Source organism: Esox lucius, chromosome 1 (genome assembly GCF_011004845.1).
Source record: "Esox lucius isolate fEsoLuc1 chromosome 1, fEsoLuc1.pri, whole genome shotgun sequence".
NCBI lineage: Eukaryota > Metazoa > Chordata > Actinopteri > Esociformes > Esocidae > Esox > Esox lucius.
In genome coordinates this window covers 30,447,892-30,466,776 of record NC_047569.1, presented here as the reverse complement: position 1 = coordinate 30,466,776, position 18,885 = coordinate 30,447,892, and the positions used below count along the sequence as shown (strand labels likewise).

The window sequence follows — 18,885 nt, the reverse complement described above, 5'->3', positions numbered from 1 at the left end:
GGACACCTATGGAGGTTATTAGTCTAACAAAGGAACGCCACAAAGGCTGATGGAAGGATGAAATAGATGGGAGGGACAATCAGCATAACATCAACAGAATATGGGGCACCTGTTTATACTAGGTTAAGAGGCCAGTCCGGGGAAGGACATTTCACCCATTAGGTGTTGCTGTTAAAGGCACGGTGTCCTGGGAAGGTTTTCCAGAAATGGAGGGGAGCAGCTGTTTCAGTCCCCGGCCTGCGGATAATGATGTGATCCCTGTCAGACCTCGCTCACCTTCCCTGCACTCTTCAGGCCTCACTAAACGACCGTCCCAGTCTACTATTCTACCATTAACTGCCGACCTCAAGACTCTGTATGCTGTGTCACAGTGGCCATTTATCAATCCGCATTTTGGTCCGTACTTGTGTTCTTGTGAACTCGTTTGACGTCATCTTTCATGGCCCAAGTACGGTTCCAATCCAAAGAACGCAAGTTACCAAGAACGCCTAAAATGCCCGGATGCGTACTTGATCCACCTCTTTTATCGAGGATGCATGGGTTGGAGACTTGTTCAGCGAGAACGCATCTGATATCCCAGAAGTCATTTCAAGATGTCAGGAGAGCAGGAAAAACTCCACAACTGTAATAAGTTTTCATATTTTAGGTAAACGGTACCTGCAAATCAGCATCTGAAAAAAAAATGACGAGAAATGGCCTTTGTAGTCGCTGAATATTTGCTTATTTTATAAAAAAAAACAGCTAATTTATAAATTTGCTCCAACTTTTCGGTCAGCTAGCTAACGTTATTCAGTGCAGTGAAGAGGCTAGTTAACGTTATCTAAGTTAAGTAATTACAGAACCGGTAGAGAGAGACAGCTTTTTTGCAGTGGATTTTCGCAATAGCCAAATACACATGCATTCTCTGTCCTCGCGATCTTGCAAGACCATTCTCGCAAGGACGCTTTGGCAAGAGCCTTCTTCTCAAGGACACAAATACGTTCTTAGCATACTTGGAATGATAAAGAGCCAACATCTCCGGAGGCATCACAGTGTCCACTTCCTGATACCAACAGTGCATTTACACGCAGACGCCTCAAAATGCAATTAAACAACTAGGCCACACAAAATACGACTGTTAACTTGGTTTCTGCCCTGAATCGCAAATTAGATGGGATATGTTTTGTGTGTGTTTTCCCCTGTCCAGTCGGCATGGTGGTTCCAGTATGTCGACTACTGAAACCCTATGTCGTCCTCTCCACGGAGCTCTAATAATGAACGTCACCCCTGCACCCTGTCGAAATGAAGCCTGCGGCCTCTTCACCTTTACGCCCCAGTGGCTCTGGGGTCTATTGTTACCTCGGACAGGCCAATTGGAGAGCCCCCTTCCATTCCTCCCGCCCCTGCATAATTAACGCAGGGAAAGGACGGGGATTCAGCCCACTCCAATGCATAATTACAGTGTTTTTTTGTTCATAATTAGCAGAGAGGGTAATCCATTCAGACGTGTTCAGTGAGTTATCTCAAATGCCCCACGTTCACCCCCACCCCCCCTCCCTCGCTAAATAGAGATTTCAAGCCAGCTTCGGTTGGAGAGGGGAAACACAGTAAGCATATAATCTCTCACCCCCCACCCCCCACCCCCGTTTCTGCTGAAGCACCAACCTAAATCGTCTGACTGAGCTGAGCCCACAGTCCTCCTCTGAGACATGAGCCGAGAGTGTGGAGCCACCCTCTCAGATTCTGACATGAAAGCTTGAGTCTGGTTCCCCCCCTCTGTCCTGCTGCTCCACAATGAGGCTGCGTGCCCTGGATGTGTGGCTACATATTGGTAAATGTTTGCCTTGCCGAGGCCTTTCCTTTGTTTCACTGTAATCAACAAAGGGTCTCCTTGGGGAGGAGATGCTGGCTGCCTGTTAGTACAGTGTGACTTAATCCGGTGCAGCTCTTCTAACTACACATAAAATTAGCATGAACCCTGTATGGATCCTGTCTGTTACTTCACTTTCCACTTAAATCCGCGGATGGACTCAGAACCATGGGGTTTCTGAGTCGCATCTTTCTTCTAGTGCCTTCAATATTAATGGAAGCCCGAGCCATTAGATTTAACTGTGTCTTCACGACAACTGGGGTGAACATGAGTGTACATTCTTGTTATTATGAGTTTGTTATGAAATACTGCGTCTTAAAAAATAAAGTCTTATTTAATTTATTTCACCCAGGGTTTTCATTTTGCCATCCTTACATAACTGGTCCATAATAGGCCTTCATTTGAATATGTATGTATCCTGGCTGAAAACATTTCCATTAATTCAAATGACCCAGACATCTGTCTGTGATTTTTTTTAAACACTGTAAAAATACCATTCGATGCAGGCAATAGGATCATTTATATAAGATTGTTCTTTCTGTATTTCATTTTTATTTTAAGTTTATGAATGATAGGATATGGCAGTTATTTAGATCTGATCCTTTTCATAACAGTGAATTGGCAGTACGTGACATGTGTACAGTAAGCGGAAGTTAACTGCAGGTGCGCTGAGTAGAGCGCCGGCGAGGGGTGTGGTTTCGAAGTACCTGTGACAGGTCAAGTTACCTGCTATCTTCGAAACTCTTGTGCGTTATACTGATAGTGATTACATTCGCAAGACAAAGAGGACAATCGAATCAAATAATATCCCGTGGTTGATGCTTCAAAGGTGCGCAAATTTCCTCCGAATTTTGACTAATGGATTTGTCATATTTTTAGTCGCGCAAAAAGGGGATTTCAAGTGTCAAGACCCCGTTGCGTGAATCCAAACGAAGTACAATCGTAAGTTCCCTGGTTTGTTTATCTGTGTCTGTGCTATGTGATCTTTTTTACTTTAGAGTGCGCATATTAAAGTGTTAAGGGGTGTTTTTTTTTAAATGAATATTGTATATCATTTCAATACAGCAATGTGGGTCATAAACAAAATATTCAAATTTCGCAGATGTTGCTAGTTTTAAGAGCAGAGCTTTTGTAGCAGAGGACCCTGAAGTGTATCTTCGGGTTATATATTTTTTTTTTAACAAGAACCGGTTAGTGTCTGTCTGGCTGCTGGGCTATGTAATTGAAGGATGCGTGACTCATTGTAACAGGTGGACTGCCTGTCATGTCTTGGGGTTACTACTTCTTCAGGATGTGCCCTAAATAACCCTAGGGTTACAACTCACAGTGGAACCAAATACTCCTAGCCTTCTAGGGTTTCACAGAAAATGTAATTTTCACTTACCCTTAACAACATGCATGTCACTTGCTGGCCAAAATGCCACTAAATAAAGCACAGTCATGTATGCCAAGTAGTGAAATTCATGTTGTCCTTTTTCAGTGATCAGCAATTAGATGAAATTATTGTGCCCATTTGTGCAGCGGTTGACCTGACTGAATTGCCGTCAGCAAATTAAACACCCTCATCAGTGGCCCTGGCGTTAGACACTGAATGAACAGAACCAGTTGGTAAGGGGTGCCAAGCCCCTTCCGTTCTTTCCTTTCCATGACCGTTGGTACGGAGGACCGTTATATTACAGACGGTGAAACGGTGAAACAAGCTTTGAGACGTGTGCTTCGGGACTTCTTGAATGACTATTGGACTTATCATCCATAACTACAGAATGGATATGGACGTGAATCAGCAGGAAAATCACAGGCCTTCCTCATCATGTCTGTGTTGACTGGGTACCCCTCATCGTTTAGGTCCCAAATCACTTGAATGTCCCGAGTCACCGTGTCCCCTCTTCAGAGGATCATCTGCATGAGAATAGCATCTGGAAGTGGTTAGAGCACCTCTCCAAACTCCCTACAGGGAGTGGAGGGAGGCAAATCAGCAGATAAAGGATTTCAGAAGTGATTTGGATTCATGCTCTTCAGTACACAATATTCACTGAGTTGGGGCTTTGCAGGTGCCTGACCAGCTGCAGGGAGTTACTGAGGCGCAATGTGGCAAACTGACACTGTCCATCATTCCTCTTACCAATCTGGGTGGTGTTCAGCCAATTAACGCTGGTCTTTCCTGGGACACCCGGACACTGTTGTTATACTGTAAGCAGGCTATGATCTCGCTGCCTTAGGTCGCTGGGCTTCTCGGGCGGCCCGCCATTTCTCAGTGTCGTTTGTGTTTCTTGGCTTTCATTCCCGTTGATTTCTCTTTGACTCATTCGTGGCACTACTAAGCCGGATCCATTTAAATCCCGTTCATTTCCTTTGAAAACAGATAATTAAGTTACTACCGAACATGGAAAAACATGGCAAGCCTCTGAGTCTAATTGAGTCCTCTAGCCCTGTAAGAATTGAGTTCCATTCCCATGTCCTATGTGCGAGGCTGTGTAAGAATCACTCAAATTACGTCACGAGGGGAGGGAATTGCATTGCATTTGGGCTAAGACTGCCCCACAAAGCCATTGTTTGCTTCCCAGTGCTGGGCTCCTAGTGAATTGGATTTATTTTCACTTCTCTTAGTGTTAGCATAGTCACGATATCCAGGACACTCGTTTCCCATGCCTGATCAAGCACAACAGTAGATCATATCTCTTCAATGAGGGCTATATCTGACACCAAGGATAATCTGTGTACCCTAAAGTGTATTTGGCAACACAATCTCCGCATGTTCCCAGCCCAGCCTCTTGTTGCTTTGTCCTCACATCATCTATCTCTTTTCTGTCCTCATCCTCCGGTGCTCATCTGCTGAACCAAAGCCTTTTAAACAACAAGAGCAAGAGGGAAAGGAGAGCAACTTGACCAGGCCCATATCAGTGTTCAGATGTCTTCTCAAGGTATATACGGCATGTTCAGCAACGATTAGCTGCACACAGCTAACTAAATATAAACGTTGCCTTTTACTTCCTCCATCTCAATCACCGTCAACTGTCCCACGAGGATGGAGGCACTGAAGCCTGCACCGGGAAACTGCACCGGGAAACTGACCCAGTTCCCGGTAGAATTAACAGGTCCCAATGCAACTCCAATTTAGCCCATTCTTGTTACCATTCTGGGGATAAAAAAATTATCATTGCTATTTTCTGCCAACTGCAGGAATTATCGACTTCATTCTTGTTCTTTGTCAGTAAGTAGCCTACATTGCTGTTTACTGCCATAGTCAGAAGTGTCTCTGTAGCATGTGCTACTTAATAATCTATTTGCCTGCATGGTATTTTCCATACCTTCTAGGAAATGCGGTAGATGTCCTCTTTGGCCTAAATACATTTGTTGAGGTATTGCTGTTGGAAACGTTGCATAGGATTTCACCACTGTAGCCTGGTATTGCTTCCAAACACACCTTTTTAGTAAATATTTAGCCAAAATGCTTTGTATTGATACAAGTCTAGCAGCCTGTAAGATAATTAAGCTTTCTGTGTTAGTCACGTTCTTAACCAAAATTGTATATAGGTACACATTTATATATCTCTTTTTGTTAGATCTTATCTGTGTGTTGTTTTACTCAATCTCATTAATACGGTCTCTCACTTTATCACAGTTTCTCTTCTGTGTTCCAGGTTTCTTTTCTACATAGAAAATGATCAGGCAGGCCAAACTGAACCAAATGGTTATCAGCTTTAAACATTACAAATGTTTCAACCACATTCAGTAGATATAAGACGTGTTTTTCATCTCTGACAAAGGACAGTTGTGAAAATAGGAATGTTTAAGCATGTCAAGAACATGTCATTAGTCTTGGCAATGTCCACAGAACTGCACAAAATTGTCTTTCTGTCACTTCTCTGTATTTCTCTTCCATATACTGAATATTTTAACCTCCAAATCCTTTCATTTTCATAAGTAATGTGTAGAATTGAAGAAAGTCACCAGGAAAACCGCAAAATATTCTCCAATGCTGAGATGGAGGCCTCTAAGATTCTTTTTTCAGGGCACAAACAGAACATAGCCATGTCTATCACATACCCCAGTTGTTTTGCCCTGTTAAAAAACATTCCTTCTGTCTTCCAATTAGTTTTTCTAGTTCTTTAGGCCTCTCCTCATTTCTGTCCCTCCAGTTGTCCTTTCTCGCTTCATTTATGCTGACACTAGTTATGTGGTGAAAGAAAGATTTATATCAAGCATAACCAGATCCACTCTTTGTCTCCCGCAAACCGATGCATTCTGATCTCGGATAAATTCCTGATGGTGAGTTTCTGTCCCTGGCTACCTCTATCAAACCAATGCGTTCTGATCCCGGGTCAGTTCCTGATGGTGAGTTTCTGTCCCTGGCTACCTCTATCAAACCAATGCGTTCTGATCCCGGGTCAGTTCCTGATGGTGAGTTTCTGTCCCTGGCTGTCTCTATCTCTGTGTAAACAGTGGAGAGATCAAGTGTCCCAGGCATGTCTTCCGCTCTCCACCCAGATAGCAAAAAGGCACATTTGTTCATTTTGTGAGCCCTTTGTGCTCCCAAGACAATGGATGCAGTCTCTGGGATGTGGGAATGAGGGGGACAGGTTTTTTTCTTTAGGGGGGGTTGGGTACAGATGCAGCAGAAGATGCGAAGCCTGCCTCCCTTTATTCCTCGCTGGTTATCCCACCAAGATGTCACCAGGAACACGGATGTCCCCCACACCTGCTCCTCGTCCCTTTTTACCCACGGCGCGTTGGCGGCGCACTGAACGTGTCTGCAAGCCTGTTAACCGTCGGGATGAGAATAGATCTGTATTAGGTGTTAGAAGATGCGCTGACTTTTCTTTCCCTATAATTCCACACAGTGGGCTGTATAACGACGTGAAAGAATTTGTTCCCTATTCTGATTTTCTCCATTTTGCATCGACAAATCCTTCCACTGCACTGTATTTCCAGTGGCTGTGTGCTATCAGCATAGTGTCTGGTCACACTGCCGCCCCCCCCCCACCCCCCCGCTCCTTTTGATTTGACTGCGTTCTTTCTCTGATAGACCCTGATATAACCGGCGTGGAAGGAAGTTGCCTAGGTTGAGTTACGACTAGGACGACTAAGGATGGGGGTCACTTAAGGCGCTGCGGAGTGTCTCGTCTTTAGCACCGGCAGATGAATGAGCGTCCTGCCACGGAGGGGCGCCCCAGTCTGTTCTGCTGGCTGCCTCGGCTCCAGGCTGTGGACCTGCATACCAATACCTGTTTGTCTTCTCCGCCGTCATAAGAGGGGAAAGACGTGAGCTACCCGGACACAGAATGATTGTCGGGGCGCCGGATGCCTGTAAACTGTCAATGTCCTCCTCCAATCAGACGGCCGGAAACCAGTCAGACCGTGATGAGTGTTGAGCCTCCCATGCTGTAGACGCGTGTTGTGTCCGTGCAGGACGAATGGCAAGTTGATACGTGACGTTCTGTCAGGGTCTGAACAGGAGACCGACGCCGCAGTTTAATTGTCCTATTTTTCCTGGCTAATGTCTCGGCTTCCCACCCCATGCCTGCCCGTCAGGTGATCCAGGACGATGCCGGGTCAGACGGAGGCGCGTCCGTCACGGCAGGGAAATGTCAGTGGCCAATCACACTTCACAGCTGTGTTGACGCTGTCGTTATTTTTCATTTTTCTCGCGTAGTTGGGCTGTCTGGGCCATCGCCGGCTCATGACGTCAGCAGCTCACCTTATGTCTCAACGAGATATATATATATATATTTTTTTTTTTGTGTTCATAGCAGGCGACGCTTTTGCTGTTTGTGTTCATTCGGCTTGGTCTCACATATTCAAATGTGGGTCTGGTTATGGAAAACTACCAAGATTCACCTGCTTTCACCCCCATGTACCTTGCCAGTAAAATGAGACATGCACATTAAGCATAAGCTACCATTAGTCATCCCTATTCATGTATTCCTGGACTGGTAATTAATCCGGTCTGTGTAGAAATAGTGACTTGGCATCCTCTCTTTTTGGACATATTGTACTGTAAACTGTTGGTAGCCCTATTCTCTCACATTTTGATCATGTGTGAACAAGGTGTCACCACAGTGCTACAACCGTTTATCAGTAAATAATAGAAGTGAGGACACTACCGGGATATACAGTGGATTAAAAAGTTTACAGAACCCTGTGAAAACGCCAGGTTTGTGTGATGTACAAGAATAAGACACAGATGAATCATGATCAGAACTTTTGCCACTTTTAATGTGTCCTATAATGTGAACAATTCAATTGAAAAACAAACTGAAATCTTCGAGGGGGAAAAATGTAATCTACGACACCCTCATACACAGCACACACAGCACGGGCACATATGGTATTCCATAGAAACCAGAGATTCTGACGCGAGCCCCAACGGAATTACATGTCACTCAACCCCCACCCCCCAACACACAACACAACATTCAGCGCTGGAGACTTGATTAACCTCACACAAAGAGCGGGGGCATCATCGCCACCCGCCCCCCCCCCCCCCCCCCCCCACCCCGGCCTGCAGAAATGATATGCCCTTTAGAAGCTGTGACACCTGTGTGTTCCATTACTCTCCAGTATGGAGTGAGGTCCCCTAACAGGTACAAAAGTAATAAAACTGCATTCGATTTTCGACTCCATTGCCTCAGGGCCCAGTCCAGTGACTCCTTGCCCTCAGATGTGACTGAGCAGCCGCCAAGCTTATGAATGATGAGATGACGCTGCTGGGAGAGGTTACAGCTTCCTGGTGTTGATATTAATATTTCCTTCACTTAATGGCTGGCTGGTTAGCAAGTAGCCATTTTGAAAGCCTTGCCTTTTCCACTAACTGAAGATGACAGTTGCTAAATCTGTGTCTTGTCGCCTGTTATTGTTGTGTTATTCTCTGTCGGCCTATGGATGATCAATCCAGGGCCAGAGGTCAGTCTTAAGCTCAGACAGCCAGCCGGAGCTAGATTATCACGTGTGACATTACACCAGGGTGGTCTGGTGTAATGTGCTTTCAATTAAGTTGTTTACAGGACATTTGATTGGCAATGGGAACGAATGGGGTTGGATGGAACAATGCCATGGAGTACATCTGAACCTTATGATCCCTGTTTTTCTCCCTCTCTCACTGAGATAAGCGCTAATTACTGTTAGGTGATAAAATCACCCTCTTCCTTTTTTATTGATGTGGTCCATAATTGTATCACAGATTACGATTGTAGTCATCAGACTTCACCGACAGTCTGGGCTCACATTGGCCTTGGATCATGTTTTTATTTTGCTCCTCGGCTGTGTGTGACCTATCAGACTTGAAGTTGGGTCATTAGAGTTGTTCACATGTCACTCCCTGAGGGGCGGACTCACAGGGCTGGTGTCTCTCAGCTTTGCGAACAGCACCCATCAACCAACCAAGAACTGCCTCAGAGACAGTTGCCCGGAGTTCAGACTTCTGCAATCCAGAGTCTCTCCTGAACTTTAGCAATGAAAGGAATACAAAGTACAGAGTTTGGTGGATGGACTCTCTCAGGTGGCGTTGCAGATTACCCGTGATGTGTATTGGAACCAGTCTCCAAATGGTTCTACTTTCCCTAAAACTAGCTTTTGAAATGGCACATCAATGCTCAGTCCTTACTCCGATCAGTATGTTTGCCCTGAAGCATATTAGTTTTAAATAAGAAGACTGCATTTCATAACTGTGATGTTTCACTGAATAGACAGACAAAATAAAACTTGTCTGTTGTTCCACTTTGGGTTTCTCATATCTGTCTGTTACCCCTGTGGGTGGAGTGTACACCCCCCCCCCCCCCCTTTGTTAGAAGAGTTAAGGGGGTTATATACTATTGACAGGCTTTTCTGGGGGGACTGAAAATGTTGGCTGGGGGGGCATCTAGGGGAACGTAGCCAAGCCCGAGGGCATCTAGGGGAACGTAGCCAAGCCCAAGGGCATCTAGGGGGATCGTAGCCATGCGTAAACCACAGACGTTAAATGGGTTTCTTGACTCACTGCGGTCACTAAGATGGTCCTTTGGGACTTATCGTACAGTTGGGGTCCTTGGTGTCCTTGCTACATTTCCAGTCTGGCACTTGTAGCATTAAACCCCGGCCTCCAAAAGGCTAAATAATCCTCTCTGCTCTCCAAATGATAGACTGTAAGGATAACAAGCATCATGGCATGGTTTGGCAAACTCTTTTTATTTTATTTTTATGCTCAGGTTGACCTTTTCCCTATGGTCAGAAACCTGTGCCCACTCTGCTAAATGTTATCTGACGGGCTTACTAGTCGGCTGCTGCCAAGCCAACTGGAAAATAAACAGCAATTGAAAATGAGGAAGAGAGAAAAGGGGAAGTTGAGATGATTGACTAAGAACCACAATTCAACCATCTGGGCCTGTTACAGACGAGCATATTACAGACCGGTTCTATTCAGCCTTCATCTTACATTTTTGTTGTGCAATTTTATTTTTCAAGGCAGACTGAAATAGATAACGTCAACATAGATGACACTACTCTGTTTTCATTTTCTATTTAACAGTCTGCTGTGTGAAAAAGAAGTGTGGCTCTGCCAAGTCACAATTCATAAGAAGTCTTCCTTCCACAGAACGATTAGGTGGCGCCAAATATATTTGCTTGGCTACTCAGGTCATAGCTTGACTTTAGTGAAAGCATTCGGCTATGCTTTTTGATTTTGTTTTTGTTTGTTTGCATACGATAATATTGTGAATTGAACTATCTATCCCCCTTGGGAAACCTCTCTACAAATGCAATACTCACTTTAAAGCTGCTATAGCAATCTCTGCCTCATAACAATGTAGATTTGCATGAAATTTGCTTAACCTGATGTACATGGCCAAGATATCTTTCCCAGGGGCCTAAGACATTAGTACTGAGCACTACTGAAGTCATAGTAGAATAAATTGTATGTTATTTTCCACTCACGGTTTCTGATTGGTAGTGCTTTCCCTGATCAATTTACTATCACTAAAGTGGTCCGCAATCCCAAACCATTTAAGAACCGCAAATTATATTCGATGATGCTGTGAGGTTGCATTGATTATGTCACTTCATTCTCAGTTTTAGCGGTGACAGAGTGGAGTGGTGACGCAGTGGAGGCACCAAGGTGACAGGTGGGAGCCCGAGATGCCACTCCCAGTCGATCGTCAAGGAGACGAATGTCCTTGCCACACAGGAAGTGGCCTCGCCACCCAATCTGTAAACAGCCCTTTAGCATCGGACCTGCTCCTAGAGACCACTGAGCCTCTTTTTTCCAACTCCCAGTTCCTGCCACTACAAGACATTTGTGAGGAGTCCCAAGACTGTATGCCACTGGGAACCTGCTTGACCCAAGATGGATGCTCATCTCTAGATGGTTGTATTCAGTGAGTGCATATCTGTAAAGTCCTGTCCTCAACTCCTTAAACCAGAATATTTCTCCTGATTCTGGTTGCCTAAGTGCATTTCCGGGTTGCAAGATTCAGACCTAGTAAACTTGGATGGTTCATTAATGGATATTTAATTATGTTGTTCATTAGCAGCAAATACTGCTGCCCCGACCTAGGCCCACCTTGGCACCTTTATCAATGTGCTTTTTTTTTTTACCATTCTGGTCTCTGTCTCCCCGAGGTTGGAGAGGAAATGGGTGCTGTGGCATGAGTTCATGAAGGAATATTACTCTCTAAATGACTGGCTTCGATTGGCTGAGCAATCTGCTGACTCTCCCAGAACTGCCTTTGTGCCTTTTGTCACTGCCAAGGAGGAGCTCAAGAAGTTTGAGGTAAAATAGGCTCTGATCTGACCATCTAAATCTTCATTTTGGCTTTTATGTAGACCGGCGTCTTGACACAGCAGACTTATTACAGAACTGCTCCATTCACCTGAGTAATAGAAAGAAAAGATACTCATCTCTGTTAATCTCCTCACGCCAAAGAACCTGAGGAGCCAGGCTGGGTCCAGGCTTGCGCAGCTGGATAGTCTCACCCAGAGGAACAGGGCCCTGACCAGAATGTTTGACGGGGCCATGCGGTCCCGCCTGGCGAGCATGACCAGGGACTGTGGTCAGCGCTGGGACCGCCTCAGTGGGACCATGGAGTGTGTCTGCCGGAGACTCAGGGTGAGTTTCCAGATACAGGGCAGCAGCCTTCATGCCACAGATCTCTCAATGTACAGAGGAATAATAAAAATAGATTTTGTTTCAAATCAATTCAAACGGATTTGTATAGCTAGCATTGCTAGAAGGAAACAAAAATATAAATCTGTAGTCTCAACAACACTATCTATCTATCTCTATCTGTCCCTTTTATTTTCTCCATCCTGCCTGGTGGCTCCTGCCCGGTCTTATTGTTCTGCCCAGCACTGTGTGTCCCAGCGGGAGGAGTTTGACAACCAGAGGGAAGAGATGGCTGTGTGGCTGGCTGACATGGACCTTCGGCTGACCGAGGTGGAACACTTCTCTGGAAGGGACACGTGTGACAAGATGCGGGAGCTGCAGGTAAAGGACTGGACCGGCCAAGTCACCGGTCCAAACAATCAGGGGTCCACGCCTGTGTCTAACACTGTACCTGATTTATTTAATCATATCTGTAATTACTCCCGTCTCTGGTCTGGATGACAATTTACATTAACCAGATTTTATACTACCGATTCCTGGAACTAGTCTTATGACCTCTTCTTCCTGTTTGGGACTGCTGTGTGTGTGGGCCGTAGAGTTTCCAGGAAGCAGTGGGGGTCAACGCAGGGCGTCTGAACAGCCTCCTGGAGTGTGGTGAGGCGCTGATCCAGAAGAGCGAGCCATTGGATGCCCAGGACATCGAGGCGGGGCTGCAGGAATTGCTCCTCTACTGTGCCCACGTGTTCGAGGGGGTGGGTCGTCTCCACACACGGCTGCTCAGCATGAGACTGGTACGACTTCAGAGTGTTGGGGGTGGTACTAGCTCCTCTAAGGCCATGCTTTCCTTTATATTCATAGTTCATTTTGTTAGTATTCGTTACTATTCTTCAGTATTCTCCTCTGTTCCTCCCCTGGTCTGGGTGGGTTAAAGGAGTCTGTTGGAGAATGTGTGGAAGGGGACTTTGTGTTGTTGCAGTGCAATTTCTTTCCCCGCTTAGTTCTGTTTAGCTGTCCTCTACCTAACAATGACAATGACCAGACCATTAGTGTGTTTATGGCATCGTAACCAAACGTGGCAGATATTGGTGAAACGCCTGAGCGGAGTTTCCACATCGGTTTTCTGGGCATAAGGAAGCTAGATTAAATATAAACTGCAAAGCGGAAAACATTGGGAGAAACTCTCTTGTTCTTCCAACGCCGTCGATGGGTGTTGGAATTACCGTGTCTGTCCTGTGTCAGGTGTTTGAGGACGACTGGGTTCTGACGGCAGCCTCGGATTCCGGCTGCCCTTCCGAGACCCTGTTAGAGGAGGACGGGGTGTTTGAGAAGAGCAGCGCCCCAGACCAGCGAAATCCCCCGGGCACCTCTTCCACCCAGGACTACCTGGTGCTGGAGTGGGACCCCTCTGTTGATATTGGGGGCCCGGTTTCCCACGACGATGCAGATTCATCATATTTCGGCGCCAACACAGGTGGGCAAGGAAATTACGTAGACCGTCTCTGCCGGGCCCTGGACGGGGGACGCGTGACGAACACGCAACTCTCCGTTCCTACCGTTTTTGTTGTCCGTCTCAACGCTTAATGGTTTCTGATGTTTGTCTGTGAGTCTCGGCACCAGATCTGAGGTGCCCTATTGTCTTTCACCCAGACCGAGAGAAGCCATTGGCCAGAGATGGTGCGAAGAGGCGGAGCTTCCTCGGCTCCATGGGCTCTCGGTCTGATGAGACTCAAAAAGGAACAGTGGTGAGTAGACTCCCTCTGCTGATCCGTGTGGCGCTGCTTCGTTCCGCAGGCCTTACCTTAGGCTAAGAGGCAGGTCAACATGTTTTTGTAATATTACCCGGAATTTAAACTTGTGTTCAACTGGCAAAGGAATGTGAGAAATGCATTGGACAGTGTGCATGGATATAAAGTATGTCCATGTGGTTGTCAGGTTGAAACAAATGATCCATTGAAATTGTAATGAGGCCCAATGTTGTTCTTTAGTTTGATGAACAAGGAGTTATTGTGTGTTTGTGTGCACGCACAAGAATGATGAAGAATGATGAGAATTTGCATGTGGGGTGAAAAAGTTTTATTTTGCTGCTGTGACTTATAGGAGGGTGACTGTCGCTTTGTTGAAGTCCAAACCAAAACCTTCAGTAGTTAACTGGGCAAGATGGTATAGGACTGCTTGTGCATTATTAATACATTGAGGCCTCAGATGTTTTTTTGCCTATTAGAGCAGAAAATCCCTAATTACATGTTAACAAATGTCAGGTTAAATAAAATAAAAAATTATAACCTCACCAAAATGCTTTGGTTGTGTCCGGTGTTTCCAGAACCCAGAGGTCTTCTCACCCCTCACAAACCAGAGTGTCAGATATGGCGGACCCCTACTCACTGGCCACTGGACGGCCTCCATACTCGACAGACCCTCCTCAGAGCCAGTGACCTTTGACCCATCTCGCATCAGCGCCTGGCTAGGACAAACACATGGACACCCTTCTGTGTTACCCAGAACCCAGCAGCAGGTAGCCTGCTCCAAAGCTGTCCAGACTGACGGTGATCAGCAGGTATGAATGAATTAAAAGAAAAGGTCCTTTTATTAAAAAAAATTAACAGACAAATCAATTATCCCCTCAGACCCATGTCTCCGCTAAGATTAGAACTAATCATCATCTCATTTAATTGGAGGAAGTTGGTAGACTGTCCTGGGCGGGTACCCCTTTCGGTCCATTGCGAGCATTTGACTTGGCCCACGCTCAACAGGTAACAGCATTCTGAAACCAGTATGATCGCAAGAATGAGCTGTTGACAACAGTGGCCTTTCTTCGAGCAGCAGACTGCATCACATGACCGTCATCATCTTCACATGTGTGTGTCTTTCTGGCAGAGAAGCGGAGGCCCCGGGCTACATAAGACTCCTGACCTTCCACGCTGATTAGCAAGTCAGGTTCTGTTTGTTTTGCTCTTGAGTACCGTTGGTCCTTAGGCGTGTTCAGCGCCAGTGGCATCGCATGTGAGTCCACATCTGTAGAATCGGTAACATGGGAATGGACGATCTGCAGTCTTGTTACTGCATGTAACTTTTAATTAAATGCCCTCTGTGTTGTCTCACATCAATGCACCAAGCGTGTGTTTTGTGCCTTATCTTGCTCATAAATAATAACATTTTGATTTATAAAGGCGTCAGTGAAGCTGACACGACATTTTTAAGTGTCACCATAAACATCCAGCGCAGAGGAACCCCCACCACGCTGTGTTGGGGGGGGATGGTGCCCTAATGAAGCCGTCTGAAGCCCAACTTCCCAAGCCTGACTAAAGCATTCCGTTCGCCAAAGGGCGGGGGGGACCCATCCACAGAATGGTGAATCACTGAGCTGATGGAAAGCCTGATCTCACTACGACACCTGGAAAACCTAGAGGAACCGTTTCCATTTCAATGTGCCTGTTGTAATTTCTCTGCGCTCGCGGCTTAATCGGCTGCTTTACAGGGACGGCGGTGAGCTCCGGCGTTAACAGGCTTTTTAATGTCTGTCCTAATTGCGGCGGAGACCATAAAGAGGGGACACTGTAGGGTGCAATGTGAGGAGACAGAGGGAAGGGGCGCGTTTGTGTGTCAACCTCATTAGTTAATGGGCTGCATCTCAGTCCTTTTTGCTTTACATTTGCCCTTTGTTGTGTAGGAACACTGTCATGTAGAATGAGTGTAGCCTGTGCCACGATGCTGCTTTCAAGTGCTAGACGGGCCTTGGAAACTCAGACATTTCCAACTTGCTTATTAGCTGACCGTGGCATGTGTGACAACAAGTTAACAGGTTGTAAATTCAGTTTCCATTGATAACCCAAAAGCACGGTGTCTGTGTCCTTGTGACAGTGTGCTGTTTGCTCAGAGCGACGCCGACCTCTCAGGGACGTCCCCTTTCAGACACAAACGCGGGAACTAAGTGTCCCTCCCAGCACCCTACAGTCATGTGACCTCCACCACCAGTCTGATAGGATGACTTGTAGACGTCAGGACCACCCACAGGTAACAGTATAAAGTTGTGCATCATAACCGTTAATGTAACGATAAGGCCATTCTTTTCTTGTGTCTTCAACAGCGTGTGCTGAAGATGGCATTGTATGCAGATCAGATTACACTAACAGTAAAGAGCTTTGCCAGCTGGTTTGTATAGGCTTACAGAGTTGTGTGCTTACCCTGCCTTTTGGAAAGTCAGACCCCTTCACTGACTAGACATTGTGTTGTTTTTATAGACTTTATAAATAATTACATTTTTCTGTTATAAAAAAATTGAAACATTTTTGATAGAAAAAATACATTTGCCATAAACCTACACACAACTATATCTGATAATGACAAAGCAAAAACACGTTTTTTGAAACGTGTGCCATTTTATTGAAATAAAAAAAACTGATATCTCATGTGCATAAGTATTCAGATGCTTTATTTGTTACTTTGTAGAAGCACCTGTCACAGCTTTGAGTCTTCTTGGGTATGCTTCTTCCTTGTAGATCTTCTGAAGCTCTGTGAGATTGGGTGGGGAGTGTCAGTGAACTGTGATCTTCAGGTCTTTTTAGGTGTTCAGTGGGGTTCAAGTCCAGGTATTGGCTGAGCTACTCAAGGACATTAACAAACTTGACCTGAAGCCAAAACAGCGTTGTATTGGCTGTGTGCTTTGTGTCATTGTCACGCTGAAAGATTCATCGCTGTCCTGGTCTGACGTCCTGTGCACTCTGGATCAGTGTTTTTTTCCAAAACCTCTGTTTTTTGCTCCATTCATCCTTCAACCAGTCGCGTACTTCATGCTTCTGAGATGCATCCCCTTAGCATATTGCTACCATATTTAACCCTGGGGATGGTATTAGCCAGGTAATGAGCAGTATCTGGTATTTGCCAGACATGGAGTTTGGAAGTTCAATATTGGTTTAATCAGTCCAGAGAATCATTTTGCTCATGCTCAGAGTCCTTCAGGCGCATGTCTTGCATGTTTTACTCAGGATTAACTTGAATCCAGCCACTCAACCACACAGGCTTGATTGATTGAGTGCTGCAGAGTTGGTTGTCCTTCGGACAGGTTCTCTGCAATTAAACTCTAATGCTCTAAACCTTCCCCAGATCTATCCCTCGACACAATTCTCTCTCAATTGAATTTGCCACATGGACAGCTCTAGGTTGATCCAATGACACAGAATGCATCTGGGATCAATTTAGTGTCATGGCAAAAGGTCTGAATACCTATGTACATGAGATCTCAGTTTTTATTTTCAATAAATTAGCAACATTTTCTAAATATGTTTTCACTTTGTTGTAATGGGGTATTGTGTTTGATTGATGGCAAAATATTTACATTTAATCAATTACACATTTGGTCCATAACACAGTGAAATGTGGACCAAGTGAAGGTGTCTGAATTATTTCCAAAACTATATGTGGGTACATACAAGTTTTACTATACTCATTGGGGCCAACTGGCCAATAATAGGACATTTCAAGTCCTTTTTCCGGTCCCAATGAGTAACCAATCTATTTTGTGCTGAGGGGTCAGATTTAGGTTTGAGGTCACAGTTCGGGGGCCCCTCAACAACGCCGTGGTGAATTCAATTAGCTGCGTCATTGTGAGAACGTTGTTCAAATACTGCTCACAAATTTGCCTTGGGGTCCCATGGAGGGCAGTGGAATTGGCCAGCGCCGTCCGAGTTTGGAAGGATTAGTAATTGAGGGTTTAGGAGTTTGGTGTTTGGGATTATGGTTATTGTTAGGGGTTAAAAAAAAAAGATTTTGAATGTGAATAATTGTTTAGGGTCTTTGCAAGGATAGTAAAATGCATGTGTTCTCTGTTGATTCGTCTGTTTCTCTGTCAGTCTCCAGAGGACCAGCTGTGCTACAATGCCTCATGGGAGGTGAAGTTCCATAGCGACCAACGGTAATAATATCAATATTCCATGTCTGTTTTGGTTGAATTTATTTAACTGCAGTGTTTTTTATTCTACACGGATCGCGTAACTGTTTTCTAACAGTTTCTTCATGTTAAAAATGAATACAACATTTTAACCAGAACAGTCTTCATGTCAAATGGGCTTATAACTTTTGTCTGGACAACACTTTGAGTACCTGCTGTGGCAGTAGATATTCCAGTCAATATCAATTAGATGGCACTAGCAAATCTCACCCCTCTGCGCGATTGATTGAAATCAAAGACGCAGTGCACGCCAAGGTCGAAGCCAACAACCCCCGACTTCAGTGATGCTGAGCCTTGGTAATTCTTACACGCTCCTCCTGCACCTCTCCCACTCCTCTGCCAGGCTGGAAGGCTTCCCCAGCCGACAAGCTCTGTGCAGGCCATGGTCCTCAGGCACCTGGTGGACGGTGGAGACCCTGCGAGACCCAGTGTTCCTGGTCGCCCTCCTGGCTGTGGTTTTGGTTCTGCTGGTGTGGCCCGCCATGCTCACTGAGCCAGAATGCCGTCACGCCAACTCCCTGGCCCGCTCCTTCCACTTGGCCCTGCGCTATGTCAATGGGCCTCCACCGACCTGAGGGACAACCGGTGCCACTGACGGTCGTCACACAGGGGACTCGCCGCTCCCCCGGCACCCCCACAACAAACCTCTGGGTCAGGCAGACAGTCCCAGAATGACTTTGCATTTCAAAGTCTTACGTGAGGCAGTAAGCGGTAACGAACTGTATGAGAGAGAGAGAAATCTGGAACTGTTGAGGCCACTGGAAATATGTCTTGCAGTATTTCATGGATGAATCCCTCCACCGCCTGGCTGGCTCATGTCATAAAAGTCCAAATTTACAATAATCTTCAATGGCCACGGTAGCACTTTTGTTGATAGGTCTGATTGTTTTGTAACTTATGTGTTGATTCTGATCTATATGTTAGAGTTAATAACGGTAAACCCTTTGAGAATAAATTTTCTTGAGGCCTTTGATGACACAACGCATGCAAATGAACTGAATCTCTATGCATTATGTC

The 18,885-nt window shown here is 45.5% G+C and overlaps 1 protein-coding gene across 1 annotated transcript; it reads left to right on the top strand.

Moving 5' to 3' along the window:
- Positions 1-2,514: 2,514 nt before the first annotated feature.
- si:ch211-137a8.2 (SPEC and KASH domain-containing protein) lies at positions 2,515-18,443 on the top strand. The gene is made up of 12 exons (XM_010893866.3): positions 2,515-2,791; positions 10,892-11,196; positions 11,441-11,591; positions 11,745-11,927; positions 12,168-12,305; positions 12,521-12,715; positions 13,164-13,395; positions 13,572-13,666; positions 14,245-14,478; positions 15,783-15,935; positions 17,771-17,832; positions 18,212-18,443. Exons 2-12 carry the CDS (start codon positions 10,958-10,960, stop codon positions 18,441-18,443), a joined length of 1,914 nt encoding a protein of 637 aa, XP_010892168.2. The 5' UTR covers positions 2,515-2,791; positions 10,892-10,957.
- The last annotated feature ends 442 nt before the right edge of the window (positions 18,444-18,885 follow it).

What these genes read in the sequence shown, in the direction of transcription:
- si:ch211-137a8.2 (XM_010893866.3), top strand. Translation starts at nt 10,958, where the DNA reads ATGCCACTCCCAGTCGATCGTCAAGGAGACGAATGTCCTTGCCACACA. An exon ending in TCTCTAGATGGTTGTATTCA is followed by an intron (nt 11,197 to 11,440) that starts GTGAGTGCATAT and finishes TGTCTCCCCGAG; the next exon opens with GTTGGAGAGGAAATGGGTGC. An exon ending in ATATTTCGGCGCCAACACAG is followed by an intron (nt 13,396 to 13,571) that starts GTGGGCAAGGAA and finishes TCTTTCACCCAG; the next exon opens with ACCGAGAGAAGCCATTGGCC.